The sequence below is a fragment of the Arvicanthis niloticus genome, chromosome 1, assembly GCF_011762505.2.
Source record: "Arvicanthis niloticus isolate mArvNil1 chromosome 1, mArvNil1.pat.X, whole genome shotgun sequence".
NCBI classification, from domain to species: Eukaryota; Metazoa; Chordata; class Mammalia; order Rodentia; family Muridae; genus Arvicanthis; species Arvicanthis niloticus.
In genome coordinates, this window is record NC_047658.1 from 1,429,150 (window position 1) to 1,456,263 (window position 27,114).

At 40.4% G+C, this 27,114-nt stretch overlaps 1 protein-coding gene across 1 annotated transcript in view; it reads left to right on the forward strand.

Annotated features, from left to right (window-relative positions):
* LOC117714118 (cell adhesion molecule CEACAM5-like) overlaps positions 1-20,968 on the forward strand; it is a 51,826-nt gene extending 30,858 nt beyond the window's left edge. Inside the window, exons 7-9 of the mRNA XM_034510768.1 lie at positions 15,988-16,347; positions 19,298-19,651; positions 20,679-20,968. Of these exons, the coding sequence (XP_034366659.1) occupies positions 15,988-16,347; positions 19,298-19,651; positions 20,679-20,968 (1,004 nt within the window). The remainder of the gene's footprint in view (positions 1-15,987; positions 16,348-19,297; positions 19,652-20,678) is intronic.
* Positions 20,969-27,114: the final 6,146 nt, after the last annotated feature.

Below are 27,114 nucleotides of genomic sequence, written 5' to 3' on the forward strand. Positions count from 1 at the left end.
CCAGGAGGGTCATAAATGAATGTTTCAGCCATATGTCTTGGATCTCCTTGTGAGTTTATGGGGAAGAGATCTGTTGAAAGAAATAGATTTTAAGTTATCCAATGAAGGTAATTATTCACAATCCTCAAAAAGGATTATGAGACAGATGGGATGGCATCTGTCCTTTGGTTTAGGGAAGTCTTTACAGGGACGACGAAATCCTGTCCTTCCCAACCCTGGACCATTTAGACAGGGTCTGGGTTTTTCCTAGGGGCTCCTAGGGGTGGCATACCCATTAACTGGAAGACTGGGGACCCAGTGTGGGTTCCTCAGTGGCCATTGTCCTCAGAAAAATGATTGGCTTCTCAGGAGTTGATAAAAGAGCAACTTGAAATGGGCCATATAAAACCTTCAGTGTCACCTTGGAATACTCCAATATTTGTAATTAAGAAAAAATCAGGAAAATGGAGACTATTGCATGACTTGCATGCTATTAATGCTCAGATGCAAGTCATGGGGCCCATTCAGCATGGCCTTCCATTATTAACAACCTTACCTCAGGAATGGCCTATTATTGTGATTGATATTAAGGACTGCTTCTTTTCCATTCCCTTATGTGAAAAGGATAGTGAACAATTTGCTTTTACCTTGCCTTCCATTAATCAGGAAGAGCCTAGAGCCCGATAAAAGATTTGAGTGGGTTGTGCTTCCTCAAGGCATGGCTAATAGCCCTACTATGTGTCAGCTTTATGTAGGAGCAGCCATTAAGCCCGTTAGAGACAAATTTTCTAATCCTAAATGTTTTCATTATGTAGATGATGTTTTATTATCACATAAGAATGAAAAACAGTTACAAGAAGCCTATCATTTATTAATTGAGAAATTGCAAGCTCAGGGGTTGCATATAGCCCCTGAAAAGGTCCAACAAGACCAAGTAGTATCCTACTTGGGTGCAAAAATTGGGTCTGATAAAGTAATGCCAATGAAGATTGAGATTCAAAAAGATCATCTTAAGACCTTAAATGATTTTCAAAAATTATTGGGAGATATTAATTGGATTAGGCCCTATTTGAAAATTCCCAATTATCAGCTTCAGCCTTTGTATAATCTTCTGTGTGGAGATGCTGCATTGGATTCGCCCAGAGAGTTGACTCCTGAAGGGCTAAATGCGTTGAAAATTGTAGAAAAGGAGATAGCAAAGTCGTCATTGCGACGTTGTGAATCCACAGAAAATATTTTATTAATTATTTTTAAAACAAAAGCTCAACCTACTGCTGTTTTGTGGCAGAATGGACCATTAAAGTGGATTCATCCAAAAATATCCATTGCAAAAACCTTGGATCATTATCCTACTGCTGTTGCTATATGCTCTAGAAGGAGTGCAACAGTCTTTCCAATATTTTGGAATAGAGCCAGTTAAAATTTTAATTCCTTGTAACAGCAATCAATTGCAAGTGTTATGTGCCACTGTGGATGATTGGGCAATTTTAAAATGTGGATATGCTGGAGAGTTTGATAATCATTATCTCCAGCATCCTTTGATTCAATTTTTTAAGGAACACCCTATTGTTATGCCCAAAGTGACAAAGAGTTTTCCAATAGCTGGGGCAGCCATTATTTATACTGATGGATCAAAGACTGGCTGTGGTTCTTATAAAGTTAATACCAATGAACCAGTGATAATACAATTTCCTCCAGCTTTACCTCAAATTATTGAATTGAAGGTAGTAATTGAGGTGTTTAAAAAATTCCCACAATCATTTAATATGATTTCTGATTCCCTGTATGTGGTAAATTTATTAAAGGAATTAGAAGTGGCTGGAAAAATTAAGACCTCCAGTCCTATATTTTGCTTGCTTGCTGAGTTACAAGCTCTTCTATGGAAATGGCAACTTCCATTTTTTGTGCAACATGTGAGAGCCCATACAGGCCTACCAGGACTTATAAGTACTGCTAATGCAGAAGTTGATGGGGCTACTCGAAGGGAGTTTGTCTTCCTTTCTCTTACTGAGATTCCAGTAAATCTGGCTAAACAATTTCATGCCAATTTTCATGTCAATGCTAATACATTACAGCTTAAATTTGGCATCTCCAGAGAGGCTGCTAGACAGATCATGGTGCACTGCCCAGATTGCAGTGTTCATCATAATCCTCCAGGAACAGGAGTTAATCCTAAAGCCTGCAGCCTCTTCACATTTGGCAAATGGATGTGACTCATTTTTCCAAATTTGGAAAATTAAAATATATCCATGTTTCAGTGGACACTTGTTCAGGACTTATCTTTGCCACCCCTTTAATGGGGTAAAAGGCTCGAAATGTCATTGCACATTGCCTAGAGGCATGGGCAGCCTGGGGTAAGCCCCAGATTATTAAAACAGATAATGGCCCGGGATATACAGCTGCCTCATTTGTATCCTTTTGTGAACAAATGCAAATTACTTTAAAACATGGATTGCCTTATAATCCACAAGGACAGGTCATAGTGGAAAGAGACCATTGTATCCTTAAAGAATGACTTCTTAAACAAAAAGGGGGAATTGGCCATGGACACAACCCCAAAGAAAGGATATCCCTTGCATTATTTACTTTAAATTTTTTGCAAGTGGATGAGCAAGGTAGTTCCTTGGCTGAATGACATACTAATTGGATTCCAGAAAGAAAAGGATTGGTACAGTGGAAAGATGTTTTAACTGGAAAATGGAACGGCACTGATCCTGTTCTGGCCTGGTCCAGAGGATCTGTTTGTGTTTATCCACAGACAAGAGATGATCCCATATGGGTCCCGGAGAGACTGGTTCGTTGATACAATTTGGATGATCCTCCTGCTTCTACTCTGGAAAGCAAGTCCTGTGATGATGGAACCATGATGGGTGATTCTGTTGGCGTTTCAGGTTCCAATGCCAATTTGCCATGATGCACAAGTTTTTCCATGCTTTTTTGTTAGTAATAAGAGTTTAGGATTACCTTTTTTGCCTTATAAAGATGATATAGCCAGTGTAAATAGAAATTTTAGTATAGGATTAGAGGGTAGTATTTGTTTCTATAGGGTGGTACCAGTTATGGTGCATCCTTTATGAAAGTGTGGAGAGAAAGGGATCCTTTAGAAATGTTTCTTTTAGCCCTACATCAGTGTGTTTGGCCACCTTTTTGTGGATAGTTAGCAATAGTAGTATAAATAAAGATAAGATAGATTGCTATAGAGAAAGTTGCTTTTATACTCTGTGTTGGGATGAGAATGGAAGATGAGTGGGTTATGTGTAGTCAACGTTCCTTATTATAACATGACACATGCTGCTAATTTGTCCAAAGAATTGTCTAAGCATTTGATAGGAAACTGATCCGAGGGGTTCAATCGCTTGATGAGAAAGCTGTGAGTTGTCATCGTTCACAGTGAATTCCACCTGGATTAATCTTACGCTGGCTGAGGGACTGTCTTCATGCATTTGACAAGCAATGCATCACCTGAAGGAGTGGGCAGGCATAGGGGTGTTGGCTATAGTCTTGTTAGGTGTCTCGGTTCTCTGCCTCTATTGCCTCTGCCATATGGCTCAAGCCTGAAAGAGAGATCTTGCCATGATAGCACAAGCTTTTTATGTCATTGAGATTGGTGCATTTCCCCAAGTATGGCTTGCTAGCCTGAAAGAATAGTCACATGTTGGGTGAGGCACCACACTGTGCCAGATTTCCTGATTATCTTGGCACAGGGAGGTATACCTGTATGCATATGGTTTTTCCATTCCCTTGATCCCATCCTGGTGAAAAAGGAGTGCGGGATGGGTCTACCATCACTCTGAGAGGTGATCCCGAAGGGAGGGTAGTACAATCTTCCCCTGTAAATACTTTAATTGCTGGGTACAGGTCAATGCTTCCTGTGATGTTTTTCGATTTAAACAAAAAGGGGGAACTGTTAGGCGCCATAAGAACCTCGCCCCAAGATGGTGATGACCACCCAAGGGCCAAGTGATAAATAAGTCCTTATTAGGTGTGAAAGCTGTGCTTCAAGGTGGCCTGATCTTACGCAAGTGTCACAAGCCTATGGAGAGATGATACATGGCATGAGTTCATGGGCTCCTGGCAGGGTTTATAAGCCGGGAAGGGCCCGCAGGCTCGCCATCTTAACTACCAAGTGCTAAGCATCCTGAGTAAACTGCTGTGAGAAGGAACCGGTTGTTCAATGTCTTTTTTTTTTTTTTGACAGTTTCTTTTTTTTATTAGATATTTTATTTACACTTCAGATGCCATCCCCTTTCCCCATCCCCCCCCCGTTAGAAAACCCCTATCCCATGCCCCCTTTTCCTTTATGCATTTATATTTTTTTAAATAATGTTAATCATAAGCGTTATAAGATTGGAATTGTTCAATCAGAGGTGTAACCCACTACCCAACCTAGATATAACAACTATCTTTGACTGGTGGAGACACATGAATATCTGCCTCCCTGTCTCCCCCCTCTTTCTCTCTTTCATCACCTAGCTTCTCCTCTCCTTCTTCTTCTCCTCTTCTTACTCCTTTTCTTCCTCTCAGTACTCCTCCTACCTTAGCTCCTCCTACACATCACCCTTCCTGTTAAAATGAAACTTTTCTCTCAAAATACAATTAGAGCATAATTATGCCAATTTGTACCAGTGAGGTACAAGATAGTCCTACTACCCAGTCCATCCTTTTGTTGACTAACCAGCACCTCTGTCATCTATCCTAACTAAAACATTTAGTTCTGAACCTGGCTTTAGGATGAATGTCAGCTGACAACCATCCACTCAAATCTTTTCTCTTACGGTAAATAGCTATAAGTTTTCAACCCCGTCAGAAATCCAGAATGACTGAGTTAACTATAATTGTGGGAAGCACAAAGCATAGCTTGTAAAACTTAGCCAATTTATAGAGACCTCTGAACACCTGAAAAGCCCCTATACTACCGAACGTTGGAGCATCAAATCTTCAGCCTTCTGGCCCAGAATCATCTGACAGACCTTGGTGATGCAGGATTATTAAGGACTGATTACTCTGTCTAGGCAGATATAATCAGTCAACTATTCTGCATGTGTGTCCTTTTCTGGACAGTAATTTGTCTGTACATGGAGAGAGGCAATTCTTGCCTAGTGGCTATTACCACACAACTGGAGTAACTCCAAGGATGCTCAATTTCTTCTTAGAATCCACAACAGGAAGCTGTCAGGAGCAGACAGGTCTCTAATCAATATGAACATTAATATATAAATATTTGTAGTGTCAGTATTTAAATATTTATTGTAGGACTTCTGATGTTTTGAAAACCAACTATCCATGTAAGGTAACCTGGACTGTTGTCTGTTCACTCCTCTCAGCTATTTCTAAATAAAATATGGAAAACACCCTAACAATAAACTCAAAAATATGAATTTGCTATAGTCCCTTAACTCATAGGTTAACCGTCCCAAATCAGTTAAAAAGGTTAAAAAAGGGCTGGGTCTAGGCATTGTATTCCTAAATGTGTTATACAGGCACAATGCCCAGGAGCGTATCAATATTCATCTCATTTTTATATTAATAAGAGGCTCGTGCCAATGAAAACCTTAAATTTGAGATCAAAGTAAATTTTGTACCATTTAAGAAATTATAACTTCATCTTGATAATAATTATACAGATTTCTACCAATAGGTTATGGCTATGCAATAAGTCCTAGCTAATCCCCCCTGTTCCAACAAAACCACTACTTGTCCCTAGAAAGACAGACCAATATTAACCACATTAGTCCCCAAGCTCAGGGAATAGGGGCGCTGACTCTTCTTTAACTTCTTCAAGCTGATTAAGGGCATTGAGATTTTAGAAGAGGGGTGGGGGGAAGAGTAAGTTGATAAGCCTCTGATGTCTTCACTGAATCCAGATGGAATTCCAGGACATCAGAGGTTTGGGCAGGTCTGCTCAGTATGCTTGATGAGTAGATACCCCAAGGCTGTGTATTCTGCAATGTACAATTCTCAGAACAAGTTTTAGTATCAAGAAAAAAAATTTCCCACCCCCAGGGGGCTGACATTTTTTTTTAAAGATGTTGGTTCTGAAGACTTTTTTTCCCGCTTGTTAAAATTGGTTGTAGTATTTACATTTCAGATTTATCCCCTTAGCCTACTTCCTCCCACAACCCAGAAACCTCCTATCCCATCCCCCTCCTCATGCTTCTATGAGGCAGTGACTGCACCTACCCCCCTCACTATCCCCTCCCCGCCCTCACATCTCCCCCCACTGTGTGTTCATTTTTTTATGGGACCAAGAAACTCCTCTCCCACCTATGTCCGACAAGGCCATCCTCTCCTACATATACATCTGGAGTCTTGGGTCCCTCCCTATGTGTTCCCAGGCTGGTGGTTTAGACCCTGGGGGGCTCTGGTTGTTTGGTATTGTTGCTTTCCACCTGGGGTCAATAACCCTTTCTGCTCCTTCAGTCCTCTCACTAAGTTCTCCATTGGGAAACCCCTGATCATATCAGTGGTTAATTGTGAACATTGTCCTCTGAGTGTGTTAGTCTTTGGCTAACCTCTAAGGAGACAGCTATATCATGTTCCTCACATTATGCACTTCCAGACATCCACAACAGTGTTTAGATTAGGTGGCTGTACATGGGGTGAATACCCAGGTGGAATGGTCTCCTGATGGCCCCTCCTTCAGTTTCTGTTCCATGTTTTGTTTCCCTATTTGCTCCCTTGAGCATTTTTGTTTCTCGTTCTAAGTAGAACTGAGGCATCCCCTCTTGGTCTTCCTTCTTCATGAGCTTCATGTGGTCTGTGGGTTGAGTCTTCGATACTCCAAGCTTTTGGGCTAACATCCATGGAGATATGTTTGTGTAACTATCTTCTTTTGGGGTTTTTGGAAGATTACTTTCTTGCTTTTTCTAGGTTGTAGTTTCCCTCCTTGTGTTGGAGTTTTCCACCAATTATTCTTTGAAGTGCTGGATTTGTGTTGAGATACTGTGTAAATTTGGATTTGTCATAGAATATTTTGGTTTCTCCATCAATAATGATTGACAGTATTGCTGGGTATAGTAGTCTGGGCTGGCATTTGTGTTCTCTTAGGGTCTGTATGATATCGGCCCAGGATATTCTTGCTTTTATGGTCTCTGGTGAGAAGTCTGGTGTAATTCTTATAGGTCTGCCTTTATATGTTACTTTGCTTTTTTCCCTTACTGCTTTTAGTATTTTTTCTTTGTTTTGTACATTTGATGTTTTGACTATTATATGGCGGGAAGTATTTCTTTTCTGGTCTAAACTATTTGGAGTTCTGTAAGCTTCTTGTATATTTATGGACATCTCTTTCTTTAGGTTAGGGAAGTTTTCCTCTATAATTTTGTTGAGGATATTTACTGGTCCTTTAAGTTGGGAGTCTTCCCCCTCATCTATACCTATTATCCTTAGGTTTGGCCTTCTCATTGTGTCTTGGATTTCTTGTATATTTTGGGTTAGTAGCTTTTTGTATTTTGCATTTTCTTTGACAGTTGTGTCAATGTTTTCCATGGTATCTTCTGCACATGAGATTCTCTCTTCCACCTCTTGTATTCTGTTGGTGATACTTGTGTCTATGACTCCTGATCTTTTTTTAAGGTTTTCTATCTCCAGGGTATTGTCCCTTTGTGATTTCTTTATTGTTTCTACTTCCATTTTTAGATCCTGCATGGTTCTGTTTAATGCCTTTTCCCATTTGGTTGCATTTTCTTGCAATTCCTTAAGGGATTTTTGTGTTTCCTCTTTAAGGTTTTCTATCTGTCTACCAGTGCTCTCCTTAAGTTCTTTGAGAGTGTTATTTATGTCTTTCTTAAAGTCCTCTATCATCATCATGAGAAGTGATTTTAATTCTGATTCCTGCTTTTCTGGTGTGATGGGGTGTTCAGGGCTTGCTCTGATGGGGGAGCTGGGTTCTGATGATGCCATGTAACTTTGGTTTCTGTTGCTTATGTTCTTGCTCTTGCCTTTTGCCATCTGGTTAACTCTAGTGCTGCCTGTACTTGCTGTCTCTGACTCAAGCCTGTCTTTCTAGTTATCTAGCTTGTGTCTGATCTCCTAGGGGTCCAGATGTCTCTGTGATCTTTTCCAGCTGCACTGAGTACAGTGGTACCTCTAGGATGCCTCAGGATATGGTGCCTCCAAGGTAGTAGTCCAGCTAGGTGTCTGCTGTTCTGGGTGCAGTGTCTCCTCTAGAATATCTCAGGATATGTTGTCTGAAGCTCTGAGTTCATTTGTTCCTCTGTGGCTCTGGATTGAGTGGACCTTCCAGTATGTCTCAGGTGGAATCCGGGGTCTACACAACAGCAGACCTGGCAGAGGTTTCATCCAGGCCTCAGATCTGACAACTAGTTTCTGAGACATTGTCCAAGTTAGAGCGCTTGGGATCCCTGCTTCCTCTGGGTTCTTCAAGGTTGGGAACAGAGCTGCCACCCAAGATCTGCTCAGTGCTCTGGCCCAGACCAGAAGGAACCAGTGTTCCGTGCCGGGAGTGACTTCCTGGGTCCTTTTGGTTCCCAGTTACTGCCTGTTTAGGGCGGGCCCTGCTGTCTGCTTACCTAAGATACTGCCTGAGTTCGAGCGCCTGGGATCCCTGCTTCCTCTGGGTTCTTGAATGTTGGGGGCAGAGCTGCCATCCAAGATCTACTCAATGCTCTGGCCCAGACAGGTAGGAACCAGTGTTCTGGGCTGAGAGTTGGTTTGTTCAATGTCTTAATTCCTGCTGGTCAGGGTTGGCGCAGCACAAATCAGCACCTTCTAACCAAGCCAATGTTCTAAATGATAATTATTTTTCTCTTTTTTGTCTAGATTCCCTTTCTACTTGCTGTAACCATTTGCAAGTCAAGATTGAATCAGTTCCTCAGAATGTTGCTGTAGGAAAAAGTGTTCTTCTCCTAGTTCATAATATGCCAAAAGACTTTCAAGCATTTTTCTGGTACAAATCAGCATATAAGAGAGACCAATTCAAAATTGCAGAATACAACAAAGCATTTGATTCCACTATCCTTGGGAAGGCATACAGCTTAAGAGAGATGGTATACACCAATGGATCACTGCTGATAGTTGATGTCATTAAGAAGGATGCAGGATTTTACATGCTAGAAATTTTAAGAAATGACTTCAAAATTGAAAAAGCCCACATTCAACTCCATGCAAATTGTAAGTGACTCTTGATGGTCTCCAGGTACTGGACATAGCTTATCCTGTAGCTACCAGCAGCTATGGCTATCAGGTTCACCTGAGAGGAAGGCTGGGAATGAAAGGCGTATGGAGGCAAAGAAGAGATGAGGCCAAGACAAAGTTCTCTGATCAAGTCCCCAAGTTTAATATTTTGTTTTCACATATAATGGGGAAGCCACACTCCCCAGAGTCTCTTCTCTGTTCAGCCTAGGGGCTGGGCAAGGAGATAGTAGCCAGAAGGTGTCAAGGCAAGCTTAGCAGGCGGTCCATTCTTCTAGCTCCAGTAGCAGACTGCAGGGTGCCATGGCCAGCAATGCAATGTCTCCTCATAGGGCCTACTGTTGTTTGGTCTATTGTGGTAAATGGCTCGCAGGCCTGCTCAGGCCTGAAGGAAGGGCACAGTTCCCCCCTTAATTTTTTAAGATGGCAGTGTCAATATCTGGACGGGGCACAATATTTCATCCTGTCTATGGTCTAGAGTGGCTGGCTTAGGTTGGCATTTATATTACTCCTATATTACCCATCATTGAGGAAAACATACATAGCATATTGATTTATGCCTCTGTCTTAGGTTTATAGGAGCTCAAAACACTCTTACCTGTCATTGACTAATCGACCATCATTGGCACACTCTTTAGACCAAGACCACATTCAGACCAAAGGACCTGTGTGCATGTACTAGATGCAATTTTTCACAGTGATGTGTAACTGTCAGGAGGAAGTAGCTGAACTTGCTAGGAGTGATTCTGTGTGAGGGCAATCAGTCTGCTTAAAATACAAGATTCAAAGGTTAAAAGCAACATGATTATCCAAGCAGTATAGAAAATAAGGTTGAGAATGGAAATGTTTCAATATCTAATCCAACTGCTAATTAGCAGGGATCAGATACAAGTATGTCCACCAGGTATATAGTGGGTGGCTTTAAGTAATGGTAAAAAACACTCTCCACTAAGAGTGGAGATTATATGTCAAGTTAAATCAGTTGGTTGATAAAGATTTTGAGCCATCTTTATCATTAGAATCATAATTATTAGGCTCAAGATCTGTGGCTACTTGACAGACCAGTATTTCAGGCAGCCATCAGGCTCCATTCTCTTTTTCTGAAAAATGTAGACTGACCCATGACCCCAAATTAAAACAGGATCGGGACCATATCAAGTATTAGTTAAAGGGTCTCTCCACAAGACCATGGCAAAGGAGTTGTAAGTAACTGGATGCCAGTGGTGATCCGCTGCAGACTGACCTTTAGAATCAGTTTGCAGAAAATTTAAAACAAATAAAACAAAAGCAAAGTGTGCTTTTGGTGACTTTGTGGGGTATAATTTTTCTTTTCTAGTTTAAAAAAGTCATTTTAAAAGAATTACTTATAAAACCAGGGAAGAAGCACCATTACCTGTTTTCCCCATATTTAGAGAGTTATAAAGATATTTATTAAAAGTTTCATAATCTCTCTTTTACAATTTCTTGTCTTTGAGGATAATAAAGAAATATCAGTAATATTAAATTGTCAACAAAACATCTCAAATGTTTGACTGTAGTCAAATAACTGTAATAGTCAGTGCCATTATCTATCTTAATCTTATATGGAACATGAAGCACAGGAAAATAACATAGGCAATAACTGATTATATTTTTAGTTGCTTCTCTTATTAAATTAGTTATAACTAGAAAGCCTAAAAGGTGTCAAGTCATATGTATATATTTTAATTTTTTAAAATAAAAAATGAGTAACATCTATTTGCCAAAATTGATTATGTATAAGTCCTCAAGGCTTAACACCATTATGAAAAATTGAAGATATTGAGAACAAGATTGTGCAATTTAACTTGTATACTTTTTAGAAATGTCAAATTGTTGTCTTAAGCTATTATTCTTTTGATATTGTAAAGAATAAAATTGTATGGCCAATTATTTTTGAAAGGCCTATAATATGTCTAGTATATAAATCTGCTCTGGCATTGTCCTGTGGTTCAGACAATCCAATGAGCTTTTAAATGTCTTATAAAGTTAAGAAACAGTACATGTTTCTTAAATTAAGCTGTACTTTTTAAATAAAATTTGAGAATTAGCAATATCTAAAAAAGAAATAATTTTAAGCAATTATAAATCATGAGCCATATCCTGGCTATGAGTATATAAATTGAAAGCTTGATTTTTTAGCATTTCAAACAGTGGCTACAACACATAATTTAATTATTTGTGTTGAAGCATTGGAAACTCAAGAAAATAAACATGTGATTTAATTACACATACTGTCTTCTCAATAGATGAGGCATCTGTAAATATAGTAAATATAGCAAACATCTCTTCTATGGGCTGCATGTGTAGTAAATTTTAGGAAATATAAAAGCATGCATAGACAAAAATTGTAACAAATGATCATTGAATTTGTCTAAAAAGTTTGCCATGTAATGGGCCAAATATCATTATTTTTCAATAACCAATTTAATTGCTATTTGGAATAAGGAATAAACCTTTTATCCAAAAGGCTTTTAGGATTCTATCTTATAATTTTTATTATTACAATAATAATTTTGTAATAGAATGTTTAAGCTTTACTTGTAGATGAAGAAACATAAATCTACATTATTTTTTTTGTCAAAGGGCTGCTGTGGGCATATGAGTAGTAATAAGACAAACAGCCAACAATTTATCATAGTCTATATAATTTATCTGTTCATAACTAACAGCTTACTCTATTTTCAGCAAAGCTATCTCTCCTTTATAGTTAATTGTCAAGGGGAATTAGAACTTGTAGCCCCTTGAGAATATCAAACAGAGGTTTAAATCCTTCTATGGTAAGCTTAAGATAATATTTTAGCCAATTAATATCTCTTAACAACTTTTGAAAATCATTAAATGCAAATCAAATTAAAAGCAAACCATTTTCTTTTTGCATGTACACTTACAAGCCAGAAAAGGGCACTAGATCCCACCACAAATGGTTGTGAGCCACCATGTGGTTTCTGGAAATTCAATTCTTATATTTTTAATTATAAGTCTAGTCTTTAATGACTGAGCCATCTCTCTAGCCCCAACTATCTATTTTTATTAGAATTTTCTGTGCCACAATCTGCTTAGGATATAACTGAAGTCTCAAATATTGAAAAGATACTGCCTTTGAATCCTTTTTGGAGCAACAAGTACTCCAAAAATTTTTAAAGCTCGTTATATTGGAGCAAAGGCTTGCAGAAAAAGTCCTTTAGAGAAATCCATTGATAAAGTATCACATAATGAATAATATATATTAAAAAATTTAAACTAATAATTTTTTATATTAAAGGAACATATATATATATATATATATGCAATTAACCATTCTTTGAGGCAACCATTTGTAATGATATCACTTCTTGGGCTCTTAAAATTTATGAATAAATTTACTGAATATAAACCTCTCACCATTACCAGAAATGGAAAGGAATGGTATAAAAACATCTTCTAGATCTATAATAATTCTATATGTATTTACTGGAATGGCAGCTGGAGTAGGCAAGTCAGGCTATACAAATCTTAAGTTTGAACTTTGTTTTGGATTAATTCAATAACCAATCTTTTTTAGCTGAGTGAGAGTATCAGATAAAAGTCAAGCTGAAGGCAACCTTGTCCTCTAAATATTGCTACATACATTAGAGGAACCAAAAGCATCTCATTTTTAACAACTTTGGAAGGAAGTGGACACAAAGTAATCAAAACAAATTGAACAATATTTTTGTTAGCAGGTAAAGTTATAACATCATGGAGGGAAGTAGGCATAATTTTAATTTCTCCAGCATAATCATTATAAGTCTTGGCCCACAGACTCTTTTGTTGTGAATGTCTTTGGGTCTTAGATTTACCCCTCCTCCCCTGCAAGAAACACCTTTCTAGGAGCTGGTCATGAAGACCCAGGACAAAAGGAATGTTTGGCAACTGAGCTTCTGCTGAGCTCAGTCTGCATTGTCTTAATTCAAATGTAAAAGTTCCTAATCTCGGCCTGTTTTCTGAGGCATGGCCTTTTTTGTAGGCCTGTACTGCACTGTAATTTTTTAGAAAACCTTAACTCTATATGTTGTATCTTTTTCCTCTATAAATATGGGCAAATTAAAAAATCTCAAACTCACGATTGAACTACCAATGGTAGCCAATGGAATATTGCCAGTTTAACTATGTTTTAAGCTTCTTTTATAACATTAAATTATAACCATAATTTTGAGAAACAAAACCAATTTTTAACGATGTAAGCAATCTATTTTCTCTAAAATCAACACTAAGTAGATTACCTTTATGTTACAAAGTTTTGCTGCCAATTCTTATATATGAATGCACTATCTCACTAAAGAGACATTGTTTTAAAATCTTATCTTTATACATCTGGTTTCTGAATGACTCTAACCTTGAGTTACCAATCTTAAGTCAACTTTTTTTAACCAAGGTTATAAATGTTTAATCATACCCAATAATTTATAGGCCCATAATCTATAACCAAGACATATAGAACATATTTATACCTTAAAACCAATTAGAAACAAAAATGAAGTGACAACACATCTTATATATTTAGACCAAAAAAATTCTTGCTTTCTCTAGCTGTAATTTTAAGATAAAAGCACCTTGTCACAGAGATTTTTTTACGACAAACAATTCTTAGCTTCCTTATAGATTCTAAAAACAACTGCTGTTTTTTTTTAAAGCAGCTTATACCAATCGACTTTTACAAAGACTTTTCTAGCTCAGCTCAACTCTTAGCTACAGTGTTAAGAAAACTTATCAGCCGCTACTAAGCACATTAAAACTGCCTTTGAAACCAAGATAAACTAGACCAAGGGTTGGATCAAGCAATTTTAACCATCTTTTGAACATGAAACATAGAACACCATAAAACATAGACCACCAATCATTCAAACAATGAAACAAGAAACACACAATTGAGACACGTGGATATTGGCACGCCAAGGACAAACAAAGAAGGCAGAATTATGGACACTAGTCAGTGGTCTGCCCTTTTTAGTTTTCAAATTTTTAAAACCCCGCTCCTCTTGCCTGAGGCAACTCTTGGACCATGGGGCAGATGCCAAATATTCTCCAATCCCCAAATTACTGTCACCTCCCTAGGTGAGCTTGCCTCGGGTCAAGGAACACTCAATCTAGAACCCTATCCACCTTAAACACACTTCCTGTAAACACAGCCATAACTTAGCTAGCTAGCATCAATGCTGTTTCTTGTTTACCACGTGCTCCGGATACTCTGCTTTTTCTTCCATTTTTCCGTGGAGCTCCACCAAGACAGTGTTCCTCAGCTGGTCTTCCATTCTTAGGTTCCATGGGTGGGCACCATTCTGTAGTCGTCAGCAGCTATGGGTACTGGGTTCACCTGAGAGGAAGGCTGGGAATGAAAGGGGGATGGAGGGAAAGAAGAGATGAGGCCAAGACAAATTTCTCTGATCAAGGCCCCAAGTTTAATATTTTGCTTTCACATATAAAGGGGAAGCCCTACCCCCCCCCCCAGAGTCTCTTCTCTGTTCAGCCCAGGGGCTAGGCAAGGAGATAGTAGCCAGAAGGTATGAAGGCAATCTCAGCAGGCAGTACATTCTTGTAGCTCCAGTAGCAGACTGCAGGGTACCATGGCCAGCAATGCAATGCCTCCTCATATGTCCTACTGTTGTTTGGTCTATTGTGATAAATGGCTTGCAGGCCTGCTCAGGCCTAAGGGAAGGACACATTATCCTACTATACACATTGAACTGTATAGAAGGAACTGGCTCTACTCACCTTCCCATTGTATTGTTCTCCACATTGGGTATTTGCACTTCAGTATACACATAGAGTAGACAACCTCGCTGTTTGCTGTATCTCCATGTTGGGACTTGGGCACTTAGTGCAGGAGTCACATGTTACAGACTAACTGCAATTAATCAGAATGCTTCATTTGAATTCACCATGTAGGTACCTTAATTTATGGTGGGTAACTCATTCCAAGGATATCAGCCCCTGTCTACACTTTGGAATTCTGTCCAGGAATATGTCTTTGAGAAAGATCCTGAGAGACAATGAGAGCACCTGGTTGAGGAAATAATGGGATACTCCCTAGTTACTGAGAAAGAGAGCATAGCTGGACATGTTCCCAGCCTATTAACTAACTGTCCTGATGGGCTTATGGGACTTATAGGAAAGTTACATAGGACTCACACACACAATTATAATGAATAAATAAGTGTAAAAATGAAAGCAATTGGAAAAATGTAGCTCTCTATACCAAAACCTATGCTTCATATATATGTATGTACACATATGCATATATGCACATATATACATATAAATGTATTAATTTTTTATATATCCACCTATTTAGAGAGACATAGAGGATTCTAGAACTTTATTCATTCTTTCTTTTTTCATTTATTATCCAGAGGTATCTGATTTGTTTTCTAGGCTGCATTTCCTAAAAAATTATAAGAGAAATTTAAAATCTTATAATGTACCAGATTCATTTGACTGCAAGTATGGCCAAAGGAAAAGATGAAATCTGAAGTCCAGTGATTGGAACCACAAGAAGTACAGAAGACAACAAAACAGCAATAGCAAGAGTAACAAAGAATAAGGGAGTTAATATGCAGGGTGTGTAGAGACAAACATAGAGTGTTATACCACTCTATGCGGAATGATATCAGGTATCTAAAGAGAGTGAGCCAGAACAATGCTGACATCTGAGTAGAGAGTACCATGTAGAGAATACCACAAGTAGAGGGACACAGAGTAGGACAGGGAGACACTCCCCACACAGTTAGGCTTTACAATGTACACTGCTCAGGACAGAAGGCCTCATCTCATGAAAACACAAAGGTCACAATTAATATGATTCTTTCTCTTTATATTTAGGCTTTGTTTCAAACTTCAACGACTCTCCCTCCACTGCACAGCTCAGTATAGAATCAGTGCCACCCAGCATTGCTGAAGGTGAAAGTGTTCTTCTACAGGTCCACAATCTCCCAAAAAACCTCATATCCCTTTTCTGGTACAAAGGGATGATTGCAGAGAAGAAATTTGAGCTAATCCAACACATAATAGCCACAAGTTCAAGTATCCCAGGGCCTTCATACAGTGGTCGAGAAACAGTGTACAGCAATGGATCCTTGCTGCTCCAGAAGGTCACACAGAAAGATAGTGGATTCTATACTCTACAAACTATGAGTACAGATGTGAATGATAAAGTGGCACATGTGCAACTCCAACTGAACAGTAAGTGGTTCTCTGAGATTGTTTATGTTCAGGTGAGGCTTACACTCACAGTTTTGTAATGCCTGTGCTGTGCCTCCTTCATCCAGTGCACTGTGAAGAAGTCCTCTCTGTGGAGCTGGGGGATGGGCAAAGTGGAAGCTAGGGATTCACCGCCATTTTGTCCTTTAGCTGGAGAGCACAGGAAGGAGCAGGAGAGACAGAGAGAAAGAGAGAGACAGAGAGAGAGAGAGGGAGGAATAGATAGATAGATAGATAGATAGATAGATAGATAGATAGATAGACCCAGTCTTTTTGAACTAAGCAGGACCTAGATTGTAGGTATGAGTCAAAGGGGAGATGTTGACCAGGAACACATGGAGAGAGAAAGGGGGATGGAGACAGAAAAAAACCCTGCCTAGTCTCATGAACTAGGCTGGTGGTTACTCACTGTCCTGGAGTTTTGTGGAGAGGTGTTTTCATGGGCATCAGCCGGGGCAGTCTAGAAGCTGGCTCTGCCCATGTCCTCTACCACCTGTAGGAAATGATGTAGGCCCGTGCATGGGCACACAGGAGCATGAGTCTTTGTTGTGTTGTGGGTACACGCTCTGCCATGACACAGTAGACTGGGATTGCAGCTCAGCATGGCAGGAGTGTGCAGGATATTGGCTGAGTTTATTTCACGAAACACTGGGTGAATGTGGCAGGGCCCCACCCTGTGTGGGGAATTCTCACTTAGTCTGGTTCCGCAGGGGGTGCAGAGCTCTCGGATTGGGGATCCCCAGGCCCAGAGACAGCCAGGGACCAATTGATCTCAAGCCCTTGGGCTCTCAGATGTCACTGAGAGGCTGTAGAAGTTCCGAGAATGGGGACATGTGGGTGTGTGATCAACTTGCCTACAGCTGAGTGAAATGATGCCGGGAGAGAAGAAAGAGGCCCCAGAAGCACCCCATGGGAGAGACTCGGTTACTGTACTCACTTAGCAGACTCGTCAACCTGGCTAGCTTGTTTGAAGAAGCAATCTCCATTACTGGAATGCAGAGAGGTTCTTCTCGATGGCAGCATGATAGTTGAGAACTTTTCTATGCTTACTCATTGTATCAGGTTTTGTATATGTGTCGCTGTGCCCCATTTTTGTTGTGCCAGCTGTGGGTAAGGTGGCTGGAACACAGGGGGTTCCTCCAGGTATGAAGTTAGGCATGGCAGCTGTGGCTATATTGGCTCATTAAAGGCCTTCTCCACAGTTCCTCACTGCATGGCTCTATTGACACAAGAAAGTCATTGGGTTTTTAAAATAGCTTTATTGGCATGATGAATGATGGTTCAATCTGGATGTGCACCCCCATGAAACTCAGGGCAGACCTGAGTTAAATAGGGAGGGAGCAAGGGCGAGGGTCTGGGGAAGAATGCTTAATTGTCTATGCCTTCAGGTATCTTATTAGTATTTAAATCTCTTGAGGCTGAGGCCTGTAGTCACACCCTCTGCCTGTGCCCTTAGGGAGGGGCTGCAACCTATGTGATAGCAAGGCACAGATCAATTGGAGATCATAGACCAAGTGTCAGGAGTTTGTAATCTGGGGGAGTGATGAGATATGTGCCATCCCTATCCAGGCAATGGACACCCGTTGGGTCTCTGGCTATCTCAAACCAGTGCTCTACTGGAGACCAAATCATTCTTTCACAGTCCTACAAGTACTGATCTGAAAGATGAAGTAGCACAAGTACAACTCCAGCTGGACAGTAAGTGGTTCTCTGTGATTATTTATGTTCAGGTGGGGCTTAGTGTCACAGGATTGTCATGCAGTTACTGTGCCTCCTTCATTCAGTGCACTGTGTTAGCATGTTGAGGTTTGTGCCCTTAGTGCAGGACACACAAGATGGAGCTGAACAGCCATAGATCAGACTTTGTTTTCTGACTCACCCCTGTACCAAAGAAGTCACTGCTGGGAAGCAACTCAGCTTAAGATGTTTGAGTCTGCCAAAAATCAGAGTTGTAGCCATGTATATGAGGAAACCAATGCATCCTCACAGAGAAGCGAGTACCAGTAAGCTATGAATACAGCCATCTGACTCAGTTCTAACCACAGTGACCCTGGGAATTATTTGCCTGGACATTGCCCTTACTTTTCTCAGTGAATAGAGGCAACCGGAGTTTTAGACCAATCATGTCAAACTGGGGCATCCATCAGCCCCAAGCATCAGAGGTCTATAAATATTATCTAGGATATCATGCACATAAAAGGAATTGTGATGCTTACTGGTCTACTTCTTATGGCTTGTTCAGTGTGCTATGTTTCCTTTTATCCTCCCAGGACTGATAGCAAAGGGGTTGGATTTTCGTGAAGTTGTCTGGACCCTGCAATATCAATATCCTATTAAACATTAAATATTGAAGGCTTTTCCAGAGGCCAATCCTGTTGTGGCATATTAAGTTGAGGCTCCCATTTTACAAACACTCTAGCTTGTTTCAACTTGACATAAAGCTTGTCATTCTAGTCTCTGAACCTTTTCTGATATCTGAGTCTGTCAAGAAAAATCAGACTTCTCCTGGCCATCATTTAGCCCCAGTTCTATGGGCTTCAGCACAGAGCAGCAAGCATGTGTCAGTATGGAAATTTAGTGGCTTGCTGTAGCTATAAAGCAGACTGGCACAGAAGTTACAAAGATTTCAGGAAAGACATCATCTCAACTTTTAGTGGCATAAAAGTGCCCAGTTTTTGTCTGTGGTCAGTGAGGGGGCAGCCATTGAAAAAAATGAGAGAGAGAGAGAGAGAGAGAGAGAGAGAGAGAGAGAGAGAGAGAGAGAGAGAGAGATTCTACATTCAGCACCCCTGAAGGAATGGAAGTCAAATTGTCAAGTTGATGACCTCCATCAGATAGGAGAGACACACCTACACCTTCATGTTTACACTGAAGGATCAATTCATCTGCTCCAGAAAAAAGCTCACTACCATTACTTTTTTATTTCTTGTAGTCTCCACTTGCTGTAACCTTCTCACCTCTGACCAACTCAGGATTGAACCTATGCCTCAGAATGTTGCTGTGGGGAAAAGTGTTCTTCTTCTCATTTATAACGTACCAGAAGACATTCAGACACTTTTCTGGTACAAATCGGTGTATAGGACAGATATATTTAAAATTGCAGAATATAGCAGAGCCATGGAATCCACTATCTGGGGGCTTGCACACATTGGAATAGAGATGTTATACACAAATGGATCCTTGATGATCCAGAATGTCACTGAAAATGATGCAGGATTGTATATGTTAGAAATTTTACACAAGGACTTCAAAATTGAGAGAGCACATGCGCAAGTCCATGTAAATAGTAAGTAACTCTCACTGGCCTCTAGCTGCTTTGCCTGGCTTATCCTGCTTTATATGTTGTACTGTCTGGAAAGAGCTGGACCTCTTTCTCTCATTATATTTTCTCCCCAAACTGGGATTTGGGCACTTACTACAGACCACTCGTTCATTAGACAAATTACAGTAGACCAGAATCCCTCACCTGTATCTTCTTGCAGAGAGGAGGACATATGCTGGATAACTCAATACTAGCTCATTAGGTCCAGCACAGACTCTTAGGATTCTCACCATATACCTGGTTCCAGAGAGACTCTGTGCTGCTTGTGGAGGCCCTAATTGAGGAAGATATTGAATTCTCAAGAAGCCCATCAGGATTTTCTGGCTCCAAACTCTGTTCATGCTTCATTTCCAGGTGCCACTGGGAACCTTTTTGTCAATGCTTTGGTTTGATTTTCTGTTAGAGCTGACAGAGAACAAGTTTATACTGATTGCCCACATTTTACAGACCATAGAACCAGCTATACACTGCCACAAAAGCTGAAGTTTTGTAGGCCATCTGGGCCATCACTTTCTTCTGAATCACACTTCACATGTTCCTGGAGCATTAACCAATTATTGTGTTGCATTTATGAGACTTTCCAGGAAGGTCAGTGTTCCCAAAGGAGACGCAATGGAGACAGTTACTCCACCCTACTACTTGTCCTCAGGGGTCCAGCATAGGGAATATTTTTCTGCAGATATTTCCTTCTGGTTTGAGGATCTACCTCATTCCAAGACTTAGAAATTGATCATAACTAAGCTTAACTCATAAACACAGCAATGATCATGTACCATGTGCCATATTATAGAGAAACCAAGACACAGTAAACTCAGTGGGCAAATCAGGGGCACACAGCCCATGGATGACAAATTCCAAACATAAGATTTGTTTATAGTAACAGCTCCAATTTCTCCTCCCTGGAATCTTTATTAAGTGTGAACTATAGAGGAAATCATTGAGCTCTCGGAAGGACTACTGTCACTTTGTCCCCTCCTCTGTTTCTTTACAGACCCTGTTTCATGGCCCTTTGTGAGAGTCACTGAAACCACAGTCAGAGTCCAGAGCTCAGTGGTCTTCACTTGCTTCTCAGCTGACCCTGGAATCTCCATCCATTGGCTATTCAATGAGCAGAGTCTGCAGCTCACAGAGAGGATGACACTTTCCCCGTCAAAGTGTCAACTCAGCATAGATCCTGTCAGGAAGGAGGATGCTGGAAAGTATCAATGTGAGGTCTCCAACCCAGTCAGTTCAAAGACCAGTCTCCCAGTCGGCCTGACTGTGATAGAAGTGGAAGAGTGACCTCTCTCCTCTCATCATACAGCAGAATGGGGTCATTTCTTGATTGATAGGGTGCAAATGGAGATGAGCTATGTGATAAAAAATGTCAGTTACCGCTCATTCATGTACTGCCTTCATGGTTACTGATATCTGTAGTCCTGATATAACCTTGTGTAGAAGGACAGGCTGTGAATTAATGTGAAAATCGTTTTTCAAAGCAAAATAAAGACATTAATATAATAAACATGATTAAGATCTTAGGTTGTGGACAAATATATAAACTTTTTTAAAGAATCCATGAAGACTAACTTTAGGAGCCTCAAGCTTTCAAAATGTTCCAAGTCCCCTGTTAAATGGTGCAGTGTTTGCATGGAGATAAAATCCCCTCATATGCTCAAATAGTGTCATCTAACACCAATTCTACCTGGATACCACCAGTCTTCCATGGGAAATGAGAAAGAGTAACAGAAGGGACTGCCCATGGTTCACTGTGCACGTAGGTAGTTTCTAAATAGTTTTGACTCACAATTTGTTTGATGTCCAGATGTAAAATCCTTGGTGTAGTGCTCTACTCACTGTTTTTATCCTGAAACTGACTTTTACAGTCAGATCTCATAATGATGCTTTTTCATGTTTATACATGTTTCGAGATATATGGGATTATATTACATATTATGCATTATATGTCATGCCATATATCACACATTTTGTATCATATATATCAATCATATATCATCTCATAGCTCAGATTCCACATATAATATATCATATATATGTTGCAAAGCCTATGTGAACCATTCACATTGCTACTTCATTTTTAGATTCACGCTTCATTTTTAGGTAACCAGTGGCTTATCATGAACCATCTAAGCACAATGGCTCTAATTGTGGTTTAACTTGACCACTGAGCTGAAAGTCATGGTTCCCTGGGTTTCTGTTTCTGTTCACGCATTGAATCCTGAGGGTCATTTAGGAATATTTCTGGAGAAGCACAATTGGAACTCTCATCACCACCTATCAGTAGGGTAGCCTTAGACAGCAAAGCCTTGGAGGGCACTGGTCCATGCTGAGTAGAGGAGGTCAGTACATTTAGAGGAACACAGAACTTTGGGCTGCATGCCCATCCTAGCTCTGTAGCTCTGCTCACATGTAAGAAAGCCTTGTGGTGTTTTACATAGCACAGGAGGTCACACCATCTCTGAGCACTCAGATCCCCCTGCATCTGTCAGAGATTCACATTCTCAGTCATTCCCTTAAGTCTGGTCAACATGGAGGTGAGATGCCAACACTAGTGGAAAGTCACTTGCAAGGATCAAAGGATCAATACAGGAAAATACCCTTCATGTTTGCACAGCACTGTTACACATAACCATAGGCAATACATACAACTCAGAGGTGAGTAAAGATTTTAGGCATTAAAACATCAACCTGAGACTCAGGATATAACCTACTGTATGGTGGATGAGTGGTTAGAAGGTGCAGCTGAACTTTTTGAAAGCAACAGAAATATACCTTAAGCATCATTATGAGAGTTCATACAGGATCTTTTTAGTGTAAAATATGGAACCTTGTGAGGGCAAAACAATGTGATACAGTCAATCTGAGTGTTACATGTGAGTAACTTGTACTCCATAATGTCCAGAGACAGACTACTTAGTTACTTTTGGTTTTACAACATAAAACACCTATATAAACATCTAGGTTGGCCATGGTTTCCTGTGATATCCCCAGCATATCTAGTCAGACACAGTCTAGAGCCAAGAATGGCATAGAGGGACTTTTCCTGTCTGAAGAGTCTCAGGGTTACTACCTGTGATAAAGAAAAATAGCATCTCAGACTCAGGCTCAGTTAACACATGTGTGTTTACTTGGAAGTTTTCACAACATATGCTGGCATTGGGCTTGGTACACAGGTACTTTATTAATTCAATGTTCTTCTAGCCTCTATTAGGTAGTAATTAGTGGAGGCCTACACAGCTCTCAGATCTATTGTGGCCTTCTAAAGACTGGGAAACCACCCCTTCCAATCTCCATCTGGACAACTTTTAGTTCCTTTCATTGTTGCTGTAATAAAACACCACAACAAAGACAACTTGTAGAGAAAACAATTTATTTGAGTTTATGGCCCTTCATGACGGCGAAGTATGACATCAAGATGTCAGTGTTGTGGCAGGAGCAAGAACGTGAGAACTAAAATCTAGAACTGCAAACACAAAGCAAGGAGATAGAATAGGAAGTGGTTCAGGACCTCCCATTCTCAGAACTTCCCTAAGGGTGATCTGACTGTAGAGGTTATGGCTCTGAAATTTCACCAAACAACTCAAGACCACATGGTCATATGCCTAAGACTATGAGGGACATTTCTTACTGAAACCATCATAAGGAACAAACTCCTGACACTTCCTATGCAGCCTCTAGCTGACCTGCCTACTATTCTTGCTACATCAAAGGGGAGCCTCATTCAGACTCTCCAAAATTTCTATCTCCAATACCATCTCTGTTTTTCTGTTTGTTATTTTATTTATTTACATTTCAAATGTTGTTCACCTTCGAGGTTTCCCATTCACACACTCCACATCCCATTTCCCCTTTGCCTCTATGAGGGTGCTCCTCTACCCACACATCTGGTTTTGCCTACTCCTCTAGCATCCCCTACATTGGGGCATCAAGCCTCCACAGGACTAAGGGACTTCCCTCTCATTGATGCCAGATGAGGCAATACTCTGCCACATATGTATCTGGAGCCAAGGATCCCTCTATGTATATATTCTTTGGTTGGTGGTTTAGTCCCTGGGGGCTCTGGATGGTCTAGTTAGTTGATCTTGTTGTTCTTCCTATTGGGTTGCAATCCCCTTCATCTCCTTCAGACCTTTGTTGGGACCGACCTTGCTTATACATTAATGGCCTATGTCAGCCATAGGCCTAAGTCATCCATATGTGCCTACTGACACATAGTCTTGGTCTCTGTAGAAAGTACTAACCCTAGAACAGGTATCTATAGATCTTGTAGACAGGTAGCCCTGGTGGGAAAGTATCAGCCTAGATAAGAACAAATAATCATAGATCTTATCGACAGGTAGCCTTGGTGGGAAAGTACTAGCTTAGATCAGAACAAATAAATAATAGATCTTATGGACAGGTACATAGTGACCTGTTCCACCCTGCTTCTTCTGTGAACTCTTCACCCAGCCAATATCCTGTTCCAGAGACCACCTGTGCTCCCCAGAAACAGAGAAGACCCTACATCATTCCCCTCCTCCTATCCTGCTTCTATGTGTATATAACCCTGTGTGGAAAAATTAAATTTCAACAGCTTGATCAGACTTCCAGACAGGCTATCATTCTTTGTTTGCCCTTGTCCCCATTCTCTCTTTCAGGTAATCCTTGGGTCCCAGTTCACTGCCCAGCAGACTGGGGCAGAGCTTCCTCTAACTCTTCCATTAGTGTCCCTGGGCTCAGTCTGATGGCTGCCCATGAATATCTGTGTAGGGCTGTGAAGAGATGATTTGGTCTCCTCAGTAGAGCACTGGGTTTGAGATAGCTGGAGACCCAACAGGAGACCATGGCCTGTGAGAGACATGGCCTGTGAGGGATGGCATATATCTTTCCACATCCCCGGATTCCAGACTCTTCCATGCAGTTCATGTCCCTCATTAACCTGCTCATTGCAGACATGTTTGGCTCAGTAGGTCCTCCCAGAGAGATTTTGCATCACCATCTACAGCTACAGGTAGAGGGTGTGGTTACAGGCCTCTGCCTTGAGATTTCCATATTTATGAATTACCTAAAAGCTGGTAGGCATAGCTAAATTAAGTTATTTCTTCCCAGTCCCTCCTCTTTTCCCCCTCCCTATTTAAGCCAGCTCCCTCTGGCTTTTACTGGGGGGTTGGTGGGGGGTGAAGCACATTCAGACCCAATGACCACACCATGAACAATAAACTTCTTGGAAATCCACGAAATTCTCATATCTTTGGGGCCTGTCATGACCAAAGCTTCCAACCTTTGAAACCTTGGACTTTCTCATGTATGTGGGACTCGCCAACTGTGGCAGGTCACTGGCACATGGTTGCCGGATACCCCCAAATAAGTTTTTTTTTGTCCTACATTTCTGCATATTTACAGACAGCTCACCTAATGGGAAGACACTATATATAATTGAATCACATGTTCATTTTCTTAAGTTTCCCCCTGCTTCAGCACAAATAATTAAATTACGTGCTGTAGCCACTGTTTGAAATGTTGAAAAATTAAGCGTTCAGTTTATATAGTCATAGCCAGTATGTAGCCCATGGCTTATAATTGCTTGAAATTGTTCCTTTTTTAGACATTGCTAATTCTCAAATTTTACAAATACAGCTTAATTTAAGGAACATGTACTTTTCCTTAACTTTATAAGACATTAAAGAGCTCGTAATGGATTGCCTGGACCCCAGGTCAATGTCACAGTAGATTTGTATACCAGGCAGATTATAAGCCTTACAGACAGTTGGCCATATAATCTTATTCTTTATATCATCAAAATAATAATAGCTTGAGACAATAATTTTGTATTTCTAGAGTGTGCAGGTCAAATTGCAAAAACTTGTTCTCAGTGTCCTCAATTTTTTAATAATGGTGTTAATCCTTGAGGACTTATACCTAACCAATTATGGCAAGTGGATATTACTCATTTCTGATTTTAGAAAATTAAAACATGTACATGTGACTTGACACCTTTTCAGGTTTTCTAGTTGCAACTGCTTTAGCAGAGAAGCAACTAAAAATGTAATTAGTTATTGCCTACATTATCTTTCTATGCTTGATGTTCCATATTTGATTAAGATAGAATATAGAACTGACTCTTGCAGTCAGACATTTAGGATGCTTTGCTGACAATTTAATACTACTCATATTACTGGTATTTCTTATAATCCTCAAGGACAAGGTATTGTGAAACAGGTATTGTGGAACTTTAAAATAATATCTTCATAACTCTCTGAGTGTGGGAGGAGCAGCTACTGGTGCTTCTGCCCTGGTTTTGCAAGGAACTCTAAAAAATTGGCTTTTAAAAAACAAAAAGAGTGGGAGTTATACTCCCAGAAGGGGTCCCCTAGAAATACTCTCCCTCATGCCTTGTTTGTTCTCAATTTTCTAAATCTGGATGCTCATGGCAAATCTGCTGCTGATCGCGTTTGTCACCCTGAGACTAATAAATAGAATGGCCCAAACCCAGTTCTCATATGGGGATGAGGATTGATACGTCTGTTTGATACCAAAGAAGGCAGGGCTAGATGGCTGCCAGAAAGATTGATGAAACAAACAGATACCTCCACAAAGCCAGACCCAATTGTAGATAAAATGGATAACAAATTGAGATCCAGGGACGAGAGATCTCCCTGAGAATTCCCTTCTTTTTTCCTTTCTGGATAAAAATGAGCCACCCGTGATGTTTGCTGTTGGAAGTTCTAATCCTGATGCTGGCCTCCAGACTTGCACTACTCAGAATTTCAATGGGCCATTGACAAGAACATAGAACATCGAACAGCTAGAGATTGTCATCACTAATCTGGAAAATACCTCATCTGCTTTTCCTTCAGCAAGGGGGGGGCTCTGTGATGCCCTCAAGGAGGAATGCTTTTTTTTATACTGACCACACTAGGGTAGTTAGAGATAGTGTGGTCTAGATCAGAGAGAGATTAGAATGTCAAAAAGTAGTTCTCTGCCTCTCCTTGGCTTACTACCCTTCTTTCTTCCATGCTGGGACCATCCTGTGGTTGGTCTTTTTCTCCTTTTGGCTTTTGGCCCTTGGGCCTTTAACAGACTCACTGGCTTTATAAAACAACAAATTGACTCCATGGTATTGAAACCTCTACAAGTACATTATCATAGACTTCATCTGGCTGATAGAGGCTTGACTCAGCCTTGTGATAACATAGCTCCTTTAGGAGCTGCATAGAACTCAGATCTATGCATGTTGGTTTGGAATGGCATGGACACAATGTGGGTACCTGCAAGGGGTGTATGATGAGGTACCACTGGGGGAGGACCCAAATTGTCTGCTTCTGTGTCCCCCTGAAAAGCAAACCTGGTTGCATAGAGGTTGATGTTGATTTCTTATGTCTCAAAGCAGCCGGCTAGGACCCTCAATATCCTAAGTGGTCCACTAGACAAATAACCCTCTCCTCCCC